This window comes from Primulina tabacum, chromosome 15 (assembly GCF_025594145.1).
Source record: "Primulina tabacum isolate GXHZ01 chromosome 15, ASM2559414v2, whole genome shotgun sequence".
Classification (NCBI taxonomy): Eukaryota; Viridiplantae; Streptophyta; class Magnoliopsida; order Lamiales; family Gesneriaceae; genus Primulina; species Primulina tabacum.
The window spans coordinates 18181820-18195982 of NC_134564.1; the positions used below are offsets into that span (position 1 = coordinate 18181820).

Sequence of the window (14163 nt, forward strand, 5' to 3'; positions counted from 1 at the left end):
GCAGTGTTTACTGCCTCTTCCCAAAATCTTTGAGAAATACCAGAATCACCAAGCATCGTTCTAGCAGCTTCTTTAAGGGTCCGATTTCTCCTCTCAGCTACACCATTTTGCTGAGAAGTTCTAGCTGCTGAGAGCTCATGCTTAATTCCATCATTTTCTAGGAAATTTGAAAGAGTTTGATTGATGAATTCAGTTCCTCGATCAGATCTGATTCGATCAATTCCAACTGATTTTTCATTTAAAATTCTTTTAAAGAGCTCTATTAGTTGCGAAGCAGTATGGTCTTTAGATTTGAGAAAAATAACCCAAGTAAATCTTGAAAAATCATCTACGACTACCAAGGTGTATTTCATTCCTCCTAAGCTCATGACTGGTATACGACCAAAGAGATCCATGTGCAACAGTTCTAAGCATCGGGACGAAGATTTACAGCCCTTGTTTTTAAAATAGGATCGTACTTGTTTACCATACTGACATGCTGAGCAAAGTTTTTCTTTTGAAAAGTCTATTTTGGGCAAACCAGTTACAAGTTCATGTTTACTCAGATAGGCAATGGTTTTATAGTTTAAATGATTTAGTCTCTTATGCCACAATCAGTTTTTAGACGATTTGGAAGCAATAAAACAAACTGGTGCATAAGTTTGATCATTCCAACTGACTTTATATGTGTTTCCACAATGTTTGTCAGTTAGTATGATTTCATTAGTTGAAGTTTTGACTGAACATGAGTTTTTGTCAAATTGTACTGAGAATCCACTGTCGCATAACTGACTGATGCTAATCAAGTTATATTTCAGGTTTTCTACTAATAGAACATCTTTAAAAGTAAAGTTACCATGGATAAGCTTACCCTTACCCATAGTTCTACCTTTGGAATTGTCCCCGAAACTGATATTTGGACCACTGTATTTGATCAGTTGAGATAACGCACTTGCATCTCCTGTCATATGTCGCGAACATCCACTGTCCAAATACCATATTGAGTTCTTTTTTGTACCTGTTACCTGCAATCACACACATAATATAACTTGGTACCCATATCTATTTGGGTCCTGAACTGATTAGTCTCTTAGGAACCCACACTTGGATTAGTCTAACAGACTTTCCAGTAGCTGTATTCCAAATGGTATTTCTCGACTTTTGTGTGCTTGGTTTGTAGTGTACAGATGATACAATATGTGTTTTAGCTTTATTCAACTGATTGTTCGGTCTATATCTCTTCTGAACTGGCTTGCAGTTATAGTAATTGAAATAGCTATTCGAATAGTTCTTGTGAAACCTCTTTGATGACTGACTTTGTGAATCAGTTGAGAATTTTTTATTATAATCAATCCCATATCTTCTAGCCTTGTTCATATTCTCAGTAGGTTGCTCAATCAGTTTACTGGGCTCAATTTGTTCTTGTACCACTATTGTTTTGACAAAGTTAATGTATTTCCCTTTGTCTGTTTTTAGCTTTGGTTGAGTATCATTTGGATACATTTCTCCTTGAGTGTTGAACCCTAAACCAGTTTTATCAGAAACTGATTTTTGTGAATTCTGCATCTCATTCAGTGCAGTAGATGACTTGTTCCAAGACTGAATGAGCTCAGTCTGTTTTGAGTTTTCAAGAATCAACTTCTGGATTAATGACTGATTTTTGTTTCTCTCTGCTTTTAACTCAGCAATTTCCCTTTTTAGGCTCAACCCATCAACTGATTCATCAGTTTTCATTTTATTGTCTGTGGGATCAGTTTGCTTTGCTTTGATTTTTTCAAATGATGATGCAAGCTTTTGATAATCATTTACCATGTCATGTAGTGTTAGAATGAGTTCTTCTCGTGTGAAATCAGTTGAGCTGAAATCAAATACCTGTTGGCTAGATGATTCTTCTTCTGCATCATTAGCCATCAAGCACTTGACTTCCTCATCATCACTAGAGCTGCATGAGCTTTCTGGTTCTGACTCCTCACTGTCAGTTTCTGCCCACTTAGATTTGTTTTCTTCAGCTAAAAATACCTCATGTTTCTTTCTGAAGGACTTTTTATCTTCCTTGGTTCTTCTTTTGTGTTCATATGATTTCTTTCTTCTATCAGTTGAGCCTTGACTGTCCTTCTTGGGTTTAGGACAATCAGCAATAAAGTGACCTGATTTGCCACGGTTGTAGCAGGCATTTGATTCATCTTTGGAGTTGTTCCTTTGGTATGGCTTCTGGAAGTTTCCTTGATTCTTTCTCATGAACCTTCCAAATTTTTTGATGAACAATGACATAGCATCACTGCTCAACTGATCAGCAGATTTCTCGACTGAATTGATTGGTTCTGTTCTGACAGCAGCTAGAGCAGTTGTTACTGCAGGGGTAGATGGTTCTCCTTCTCTGGTCTGCAGCTCAAGTTCATAAGCCTTTAAATCAGCAAACAGATCATGAAGTTCAATCTGGTTCAGATCTTTGGACTCCCTCATTGCCATGGTCTTGACATCCCATTCCTTGGGAAGACCTCTCATTACCTTCAGTGCAATCTCTTTGTTGGTATACACTTTTCCAAGTGCATTTAACTCATTGATGATATTGCTTACTCTTTCATCATTCTCTTGCATTGATTCTCCTGTTTTCATTTTGATGTTATCAAACTTTTGAACAGCAACAGAAAGTTTATTTTCTTTTGTTTGATCATTTCCTTCACACAGTTGGATCAGCTTTTCCCAAATTTCTTTGGCTGTCTTACACATCTTTATTTTGCTGAAGGTTACTTTGTCCAGCGTTTTGTATAGAAAGTCTTTAGCCACATTATCAAGATTTGCTTTTCTTTTATCTTCAGTTGCCCATTCATCTCTGGGCTTTTCTATTCTTTGTGGTGCCCCTTCTGTTATGGCAACTGCTGTATTTGTTTTTAGAATCTTCATGGGTCCATCAGTCATGACATACCACATGTCATCATCTTGTGCAGCTAAATGAGCCTGCATTCTGATTTTCCAATCATCAAATTCTTCTCTGGAGAACATAGGAATTTTGTTGAATGAAGTCATGCTAGCAAGTTTATAGATCAAAAGTATTCAAGAACAAGATTCAACCGCTCTGATACCACTTGATAGGATTGATTAACGTATCAAGAGTGTTTAGAAGGGGGGTTGAATAAATGTTCACAATTAAAACTGATCTTTTCGAATTTTGAGTTCAGTTTGGTGACAAACTGATTCTCGGAATCTTGCTGGTCAATGACAATCAGTTAAACTAAAGTAGTTGCGGAAAGTAACTGACTGAAAGATAGAATACAAAACTGAAATAAAATACACAAGGATTGTTTCCTGATGTTCGGAGATTTCAATTACTCCTACGTCACCCCTTCTATCTCAAGGATAGGATTTCCACTAAAAGACTTTGATCGAATACAAGATTTGTACTGACCCACTTCAGTTTGGACTTATCACTGCCAAAAGCTGAAACTCTTAGTATTACAAAATGTTCTCAGTGCGTAACTGATCTTAGCACTATCGAATTTAACGATTATTACAAAGTGCTAGTGAGCTCAAATTGTAGCCTTGACTGCTACGAACAAACCAAGTAAGAGTGAGCTAAGATTTTGGCAGAGTAACAGCAAGCTTTGAATAGAGTGATCTTCTTCCTTTTTTTTAGCTGTTCTTCTGTCATATTTATGAGCTTCCCTTCCATCGGTAACTTGAGATATATTTGAATCTTTGTATCCGTTGATTGCCACTTCATTATTTCTTGGGCATTGTTTGCTTCATTTATTTTAATGCGGCGTCTTAACTGCTTTAGCAGAAATGCGTTGTTCTAAGCTGTATTGATTGAAGTGCGGCGTTTCATATTCAGTTGCAGTCTTCTATGTCTCTTTGTCGGTTGAATGTTCTTTCCCGAGACATGTTCAGTTGAAGGATGCTTAGCTTAAAAGCATACGACTGTATGTATCAACTGATCGGTTTCCAACTGATCAGTTTTCTTTAATAGATCAGTTGATTTCAATTGTTAAGTCCAGTTTGCTGAATATAATTGCGCGTATCAGTTGGTTCATATTTTGTCAAACGCCGGAATTTAGTTTCCAACACACCATCAATCTCATTTTTTTAAGGTAGTCTTGAAATTCAGTACTTAAGTATTTTTAACTTCGATCAGATCGAAGTTTTTTAATACTCTTTCCTAATTGTTTCTCTACTTGAGATCTGAATTATTTGAACTTTTCAAAAACTTGAGACTTGTGTATTATTAAATAAAAATTCACACATCTTGAGAACTCATTAGTTAGGGTAATGAAATGGGATTGAACATATTGTGTGCTAACACTTAGCGTGCCACACACATCTGTTGGATCAAATTCAATAGATCAAGTGCACGTTCTACTTTCTCTAGAAAAGAGGCATTGGTCATCTTTCATTTTAGACAGGACTCTCATGTTCCAAGAGAGTTTATTTCTGACACGTCAAACATGGCCTCTCACACTAGTTTGTGCATCTTTCTTTGAGAAATACGTCATAATCTAGTGTTCCACAAGTGTGCTTGCTCTATATTATATGGTTTTTTTGGACATTCAATTACCGTTGCCAAAATATTTATGACCTTATGTCCTGAATTCTTGCAGTGGAATAAACATATTCGAACTTATCATGCTTCGTGGGCCCTTTAAGTATCTTTTCGAGCTTGCTTCTTATTGGACTTGTTTTTCTTGTAAGGGGTAGAATATTTCTTTCCCTTACCTTGTGGGCTATTTTTTTCCTTGACGAGAAGCCCACTAAGAAAACAACATTTTTCTTCTTTATGGTTAGCTTGTAATTCGTAAGCATATTGACCAACTCTTCGAGACTAACCTCTATCTTATTCATGTTGAATTTTACCACGAGCCCTTCAAATGAGTAAGAGATTGACAAAAAGATGATGTCATCATGTAACTCGTTTGAAATCATCAATTACAGGCCCACCACCACCTTCTCCATAAACTCATTCATATGTACACCACGCTCATAGGACAGAGATCCATTTTGCATGCATGTAGCACGAGCTTCTTGAAAGTAGTGTGCATCACTGTACGAGTTTCAGCATCATACAAATCTTGCATGTTCATTCGAATATCAGCAACATTTATTATTTTCTCAAATTGTCTCCACAATTCATTTGACATAGAAGTGAGCATATTATACTTTACCTTGCATACTATGATCCCACCATCTCGCATGGTTTGCCACTTCAACAAGATTGACATTAGTGTGGATGCCATTTTCTATGAATTCCGAACAAATTTTCTTAGACAATATTGAAAGTTATAGTTCAGTTAGCTTGTTTTAATAAAAAAAAAGAAATAGATTGCATTATGAAATCGTAAATACACTAAATATGAAACAGATAACCATTGCCAATTATTAAAAAATATTTATAAGACATAAAGTACGGACTTTCGTTTCTATGAATTGATTCTCACTATTTTGATATTGTCGCTACCCTCTGATTAAAACAAAAAATTCAATTTCTTTAGTGAGTAGGTAAGGATGAATTGCTAAATTAAAATTTCAATTATCTTGGCAAATCGTTATTTCCAAAAGATAGAGCCCAATTGCAACACTTTGCAACCCTTGCGTAATTTTGTCTCATATTTGATAAGGACCCATTGATATGGTGTCTTTTAAACGTGCCAAACCCGGCCAATTAATATTGAATTCTAGTGGAGTGTCGCCTTGAGATCCCTAATTATCTAAGGCAAAGTCATGAAAGTTTCACGTAATTCACATTAAACATGTGAGTGGAAGTCACGACTTTCTGGTGTCTATACTGTGAGGCTCATTTACTCTAACGATAATTAATGATCAAACAATAATGGTTTGATTTAAAACTGCAGCGGAAAAAGGTTTAAAATACTTTAAAACGGACCTCAGGGCCTAGAAAAATTTCGGCATGACCTCCCCGTAAGTAGGACATCCCGAAAACTCAAGCAGCATTTTATATCAAAATATACTCCAACTAGAGTCATTAAAACAAACCCAAAGTCAACAACCTATAGCCGCACTGGCCAGGACTAAACAGAATTTAAAACTTACCAAATACTCGCCAGATCATTAAAATCACAGAGTCGCCTCAGAACATAACCAGAACAACCAAATATCAATACAGATACACGAGGCATCTCCCCGGCAAATAAACTACAATACAAGGCTGAACAAACTCAAGACATACATATAGACAAACTGGGAGACTCCACTGAACAGAACCAAGCAATCCAACCTCAATCTCAAGCTCCACTGGTGGAACCTCGGCCTGATGCTGCAAAACGACACGGGAGATCTACCATGGTGCCCAATAGCAACCACAGCAGCCCCCCAGTAAACAACTGAGGTTAGGATTCTGGTATGAAACAGTTCAACAATAACAGCAATAAACAAAAATCAAGCATAATCATATAATAAAATGTAATATGCAATGCATGAAAGGTTCAACAAATAATCAGGATCACAGGAGCCAACAAACGGTACGATAACAACTGGAATAATGCTCGAGCAACAACACAAGGGAGCTATATCGTCATGCAGCTAAACCGCCCTGCCAAGTATGCGAGGTATGCCAAGCTGTGCTGAATAACACCTCTGACTCGGCCTCCATACAGCTGATACGATATAACAGAATGGCACAACAGAACGAACTAGATGACACAATCACAGCGCTCACCTCAAAAGGCTGCACTAACCACGGGATTTTTCAATCACATCTACAGTATCATGTGTATAGGCTTATCAGCCACACAATGATCCCGAGATAAACAACAGTGCCAGATAACAACGGATATCAACAATGGCTAACAAGAACGATAGGGCTCAACATGAATGTCATAAATGTATGCCCAATGCTAAATGTCAATAATATGTCATAATAAATAAACATAGATCACAATGAAGGCATTTAACAATTTACAACAGTCAACAAGTCATAAACACGATCCATGTAACACAAAATGACAATTAAACATAATTTATGTTTTACCGTCGTATGTTACCGAGCTGTAACATACATATACCAACTTGACAATCCAATAACAACTTCAGTTCAAGACCCTTGGCCTAAACAAAGCAACAATAAACCGATCATGAACTACATTCCATACCAATGTCCAATTTGGCACAAAAGAGCATAAAATTCGTATCTCGCTCAATATTAACTCAACTCGATATACGCCAATTGTAAATGAAAGATAACTTGAATATCTAACTTTTTCTAGAAGAAACTATTTCCAGAATCCTAATAGATAAATCCCAGAATTATCAAGAAGACACTGCCACTCAACATATTTTTGGGCAGAATCTCGTACTGAGCAGTTTCGGCAAAATGAGCATAACTTGCTCAATTCTTAATAGAATTTAACGAATCTTATATCATTACGAAGATAACACATATTTCTAAAACTTTCTTTCGAATCACAAGTCCAGAATCCGAGCGCATAATTGACAAAAACTCGAATTACAGCAGGTGTCTTGCACAGCACCATTTCAGAATTCGATTTGACACATTTTGGTAAAAAAATCATATCAATTCCTTTTCTTATCCAAATTTGATGATTCTAGTGGCTATAGAAAGCTAACAAACAGCACTACAAGTTCTTTTTAAGTCATTTCTACAAATTCAAGTTGTAAAAATTGCAGCAACACCAAAACTCTCACGCAAAAACCGGAAGAATTCGCGCAGAAACAGAGAACCGGAAAAGCAGCTTCGATCTACCCGAATCCTTGCTCAAACTTCGCGATTTCTAACTTGAATCGAAGCTAGGATGTTAGGAAGACACCCCTTTCAGACCAATTGAGAATTGGACACCGGACGGAGGAGATATCGCAACTTTCCCGCAGCTGCTACATGTGTTGCGAAAATTGGGTTGAGGGCAATGGGTTTTCTTCTTCTCTCTTTCCTTTTTCCTTCTTCTCTCATCTTCTGTTCTGTTTCCCATGTTGATTTTTCTACCCCATGTCTCGGCCACTGAACACGTACAAGTGGTATAACTTTATTGCGTAAAAATTTATCTTTATGATCCAAGATACAAACAGGATACTCAATATACGATAAAGACGGATCAAGTTCAACCTCATCAGGCTGAATCACATGAGACGGATCGGGCTCATACTTACGCAACATAGAAACATGGAAAACATCGTGGATGCCAGACAATGAATGGGGCAAATCCAAACGATAAGCTCAAGTCCCAATACGCTCAACAATCTCGTAGGGACCAACGAAACGAGGTGACAATTTACCTGTCATACCAAAACGAACAACACCTCTAAACGGAGAGATTCTCAGAAACACAAAATCTCCAACGTGAAATTCTAGAGGTCGACAACGTCTGTTAGCATAACTAGCTTGCCGATCTTGGGCAGCTTTCATTCTCTGACGAATCAACTGGACTTTATCACGTATTTCCTGAACAATCTCAGGTCCAGTCAACTGCTTCTCACCAAATTCATCCCAACAAAGAGGTGATCGACACCGTCTGCCGTACAAAGCTTCAAAAGGAGCCATACCAATAGTCACCTGGAAACTGTTGTTATATGAAAATTCTACTAGTGGTAAAGCTTCCTGCCAACTGTCTTTAAAATCCATGACTACAGCTCGAAGCAGATCCTCGAGTGTCTGAATCGTACGCTCTGTCTGATCATCTGTCTGAGGATGGTACGCAGTACTCATCGCAAGTCATGTACCCATTTCTTTTTGGAAACTAGTCCAAAATTTTGATGTGAAAAGAAGGTCACGATCTGAGACTATTGCTACTGGAACTCCATGAAGTCTCACAACATTTTAAATATACAGACGAGCCATCTTCTTATACGAATATGTCCTGTCATACGGAATAAAGTGTGCCGATTTAAATAATCTATCGACAATCACCCAAATGGCATCGAAATGACGAGAAGTACGTGGCAAATGCGTGACAAAATCCATAGCCACGTGCTCCCAGGTCCACTGAGGAACCTCAAGGCTATGCAGTAATCATCTCGGTCTCATTCATTCCGGTTTGACTTGCTGATAGATCATACAACGAGACACAAACTCAGCCACATCCTTTTTCATATTCTTCCACCAAAACTGAGGCCGTAGAATATGATACATTTTCTTGTTTCCTGGGTGGATACTATATCGAGTACAATGAGCTTCTTTAAGGATGGCTGTACGCAATTCAGGAATATCGGGGACAACCAATCTACCATTCAACCGAAGAGAATCATCTGAGTGAATTGAGAAACCAGATTGGTGTCCTTGAGATACTAACTCAAAAGATTTCAGAACTCGATCATCGGTCTTCTAAGCTGACTTTACAATCTGAATCAAGTCTGGCTCAACAGAAATCTGAGATACACAAACAGCATTACCTTGGATTTGAAAATCCAACCCAGAGGTGCAAATATCCTCTCGTAACTTAGAAACATGAATCGAAGATAAATTAACGTCAACAACCTTACGACTCAAAGCATCGGCAATGACATTCACTTTTCCCGGATGATACTGGATCTCACAATCATAATCTTTCAAAAGATCCATCCAACGTCTCTGTCTCATATTCAGATCTGACTGAGAGAACAGATACTTCAAACTCTTGTGATCAAAATAGATTACAAATTGCTCCCCAAACAAATAATGTCTCCAAATCTTGAGAGCAAAAACGATAGCAGCTAACTCCAAGTCATGAACAGGATACTTAGACTCATGCGGTTTCAACTGACGAGAACCATAGGCCACAACTCTGCCATGGTGCATCAGAACAAAACCTAGACCTCGATTAGATGCATCCGTGCAAACCACAAATCCTCCAGAACCACTTGGAATGGTAAGAACTGGTGCAGAAGTCAATCTCTTCTTCAACTCGACAAAACTTGACTCACATTCATCAGACCAAATGAATCTCTGATTTTTCTGAGTCAGTTGAGTGATAGGTCTAGCAATCTTTGAGAAATTTTCAATAAATCTCCGGTAATAACCAGCTAGACCCATGAAACTACAAATCTCTGGCACATTGGTCGGTCGTGCCCAGTTCAGAACTGCTTCCACTTTACTTGGATCGACAGAAATACCATGTTGAGATATGATATGGCCCAGAAATACCACTTTCTCTAACCAAAACTCACACTTGGATAGCTTGGCGTACAACTGCTTCTTTTGAAGAATTCGAATAACTATCCTCAAGTGTTTAACATACTCTTCCTTGGACTTGGAATAAACAAGAATATCATCGATGAATACAATCACAAAACGATCGAAATATTTACGAAATACTCAATTCATCAAGTCCATAAACACAGAAGGAGCATTGGTCAAACCAAAAGGCATAACCAAAAATTCAAAGTGTCCGTATCTCGTGCGAAAAGCTGTTTTCGGCACATCTTCTTGTCTAACTCTCACTTGATTGTACCTTGAACGAAGATCAATCTTAGAATACACCGAAGTACCTTGCAACTGATCAAATAAGTCATCAATCCTAGGGAGTGGATATTTATTCTTGACAGTAGACTTATTCAGTTGCCGATAATCAATACACATCCGCATCGTACCATCTTTCTTCTTGACAAATAGAATCGGTGCACCCCACGGTGAAGAACTCGGACGAATATAACCTTTACTCAACAAATCCTGCAATTGTTCTTTCAGTTCTTTCAGCTCAACAAGGGCTAAACGATATGGTGCTCGAGATATGGGTTCAGTTCCTGGCATTAATTCGATACTGAACTCAACTTCTCGTTCTGGTGGAAAACTAGGAATCTCTTTTGGAAACACATCAGGAAACTCACAGACTACAGGAATATCAGAAATTCGTCGCTCATCTTGCGATAGATCCACAGCATAAACCAGAAAACCTTCATGACCAGAATCTAACAATCGATTCATTTCAATGGCAGAAACTAAAGGAATCTTGGCTTGAGAACCACGGCCATAGAAATTCCATTTAGGAGCAAAGCTAGGCCTGAAACGAACTATTCCTCGATAACAGTCAACAGTGGCACGATTTGCAGTCAAAACATCCATACCAACGATGCAATCAAAGTCATGCATAGGTAGGACTATGAGATTCAGATACAGAACATTTTCATCGTGAAACAAAACCGCGTTGACCACCACATTATCAGTGATAATCATTTTGCCCATCGGAGTAGCGACAGATAGATTGGAATTCATACTAGTGGTGCGAAGATCATGCGAAACAACGAATGCATGAGAAACAAAGGAATGAGATGCTCCAGTATCAAATAAAACTCGTGCTATAAAACCACATAGAGTACAATTACCGGTAATGACAGTACCTGGAGCTGCCTGGGCCTCATCCTCAGTCAAGGCAAATACTTGAACAGATGACTGATTTTGTTGACCACCTTGCCCTCTGCTCTGATGCGAAGGGCGACTAGGCTGATGGGAGGACTGGGACGCTGTTGGAATTCTATTACTTTGAGCTCCACTACCTGCCTGGGCTGATTTCCCTGTCTTACTAGGACAGACTCTAGCAAAATGGCCAGGCCGACCACAAACATTACAAACCCCTTGAACTCCAACACACTGATTACTGGAATGCTTGCCTCCACAGTGATCACAGTAAGGTCCACTATAGCGATATCCCCCACGGTTCCCCAAACTCCCTGAACTCGAAGAACTAGAACCAGGCTTCTTAAATTGTTTCCCACGTGGACGAAGAGATGCAGAACCAGATGAACTGAATTGTTGTCTCACCGACTGATGATGTTGGGTAGGAGCTCGATTGCCACTCCTCTTAAGACTAGCTTCAGCCCTTTTTGCTATTTCCACTGCTTCAAGATAATTCAGTGGCTTACCGGTAGAAACAAAAGAGTGCAGATGATCGTTCAATCCTTCAATGAAACTCTCAACAACCGCAACCTGACTTGCAGCAACATGAGGAGCATATCTCAACATAGCATAAAAAGAATCTGCATACTCCGCAATTGACATATCGCCTTGTTTCAGGTTATGAAACTCAGAAGCCTTAGAACTGTAGAATGATGGAGGACAATAACTTTCCTTAAACTTCAGCTTGAATATATCCCACGATGGAACAATCCTCTGAGCATCTAAAGTCATCAATGTAGTAGACCACCACATTTTGGCACGATCTTTCAACTGATGCACAGCTAATCTCAATCGACATTTTGGAGGATACTCAATCAGATCGAACAATTCCTCAATCTCAGAAATCCATAACTCAGCTTTCTCAGCTCCCTCTGAACCACTGAATCGAGGAGGATGCATAGAATGGAAACGCGCAACTAACTCATCCATCCTAAGATGCTCTAACTGATCAGCAGCTTGCTCCACAAAAGTATCATCAACAACCCGGACACGAGGTCTACCACGCCCACGACCTCAACCTCGAGCTAGAGGAATCTCATTACCAGGAATTTCTCCACTTCCCTCCATTCTATACGATAAATTACCAAAAAAATTAGAATGGAAGTAAACAGATCATTAATCACATAAACATTCTGTCAAGTAGCATACACAGGCGCAACAACAATTTTTGTGCCAAGACTCGAGTGTCATAGAATCTAGTTTGAGCGTATCCCAGTTTACGCTCTGATACCAAGATGTGAGGCCCATTTACTCTAACGACAATTAATGATCAAACAATAATGGTTTGATTTAAAATTGCATCGGAAAAATGTTTAAAATACTTTAAAACGGACCTCAGGGCCTAGAAAAATTTCGGCATGACCTCCTCATAAGTAGGACATCCCGAAAACTCAAGCAGCATTTTATATCAAAATATACTCCAACTATAGTCATTAAAACAAAACCAAAGTCAACAACCTTTAGCCGCACTAGCCAGGACTAAACAAAATTTAAAACTTACCAAATACTCGTCAGATCATTAAAATCACAGAGTCGGCTCAGAACATAACTAGAACAACCAAATATCAATACAGATACACGGGGCATCTCCCCGGCAAATAAACTACAATACAAGACTGAACAAACACAAGACATACATATAGACCAACTGGGAGACTCCACTGAACAGAACCAAGCAATCGAACCTCAATCCCGAGCTCCACTGGTGGAACCTCGGCCTGATGCTGCAAAACGACTCGGGAGATCTACCATGGTGCCCCATAGCAACCACAGCAACTCCCCCAGTAAACAACTGAGGTTAGGATTCTGGTATGAAACAGTTCAACAATAACAACAATAAACATAAATCATGCATAATCATATAATAAAATGTAATATGCAATGCATGAAAGGCTCAACGAATAATCGGGATCACAGGAGCCAACAAACGGTACGATAACAACTGGAATAATGCTCGAGCAACAACACAAGGGAGCTATATCGTCATGCAGCTAAACCGCCCAGCCAAGTATGCGAGGTATGCCAAGCTGTGCTGAATAACACCCCTGACTCGGCCTCCATACAGCTGATACGATATAACAGGATGGCACAACAGAACGAACTAGATGACAGAATCCCAGCTCTCACCTCAAAAGGCTGCACTAACCACGGGATTGTTCAATCACATCTACAGTATCATGTGTATAGGCCTATCAGCCACACAATGATCCCGAGATAAACAACAGTGCCAGATAACAACGGATATCAACAATGGCTAACAAGAACGATAGTGCTCAACATGAATATCATAACTGTATGCCCAATGCTAAATGTCAATAATATGTCATAATAAATAAACATAGATCACAATGAAGGCATTTAACAATTTACAACAGTCAACAAGTCATAAACACGATCCATGTAACACAAAATGACAATTAAACATAATTTATGTTTTACCGTCGTATGGTACCGAGCTGTAACTTAACTATACCAACTTGACAATCCAATAACAACTTCACTTCAAGACCCTTGGCCTAAACAAAGCAACAATAAACCGATCATGAACTACATTCCATACCAATGTCTAATTTGGCACAAAAGAGCATAAAATTCGTATCTCGCTCAATATTAACTCAACTCGATATCCGCCAATTGGAAATGAAAGATAACTTGAATATCTAACTTTTTCTAGAAGAAACTATTTCTAGAATCCTAATAGATAAATCCCAGAATTATCAAGAAGACACTGCCACTCAACATATTTTTGGGCAGAATCTCGTACTGAGCAGTTTTGGCAAAATGAGCATAACTTGCTCAATTATTGATGGAATTTAACGAATCTTATATCATTACGAAGATAACACATATCTATA

At 38.6% G+C, this 14163-nt stretch overlaps 1 protein-coding gene and 1 long non-coding RNA gene across 2 annotated transcripts; both read right to left on the reverse strand.

Moving 5' to 3' along the window:
- Positions 1-5860: 5860 nt before the first annotated feature.
- Positions 5861-7719, reverse strand: LOC142526223 (uncharacterized). The gene is made up of 2 exons (XR_012815207.1): positions 7633-7719; positions 5861-6265 (listed from the first exon to the last, which is right to left on the reverse strand). It is a non-coding gene; the product is annotated as an uncharacterized LOC142526223 (long non-coding RNA).
- Positions 7720-7742: 23 nt separating this feature from the next.
- Positions 7743-12238, reverse strand: LOC142525930 (uncharacterized). The gene is made up of 3 exons (XM_075630212.1): positions 10570-12238; positions 8218-8466; positions 7743-7942 (listed from the first exon to the last, which is right to left on the reverse strand). The coding sequence occupies exons 1-3, from the start codon at positions 12236-12238 to the stop codon at positions 7743-7745; spliced, it is 2118 nt and encodes a 705-aa protein (XP_075486327.1).
- Between the last annotated feature and the right edge of the window lie 1925 nt (positions 12239-14163).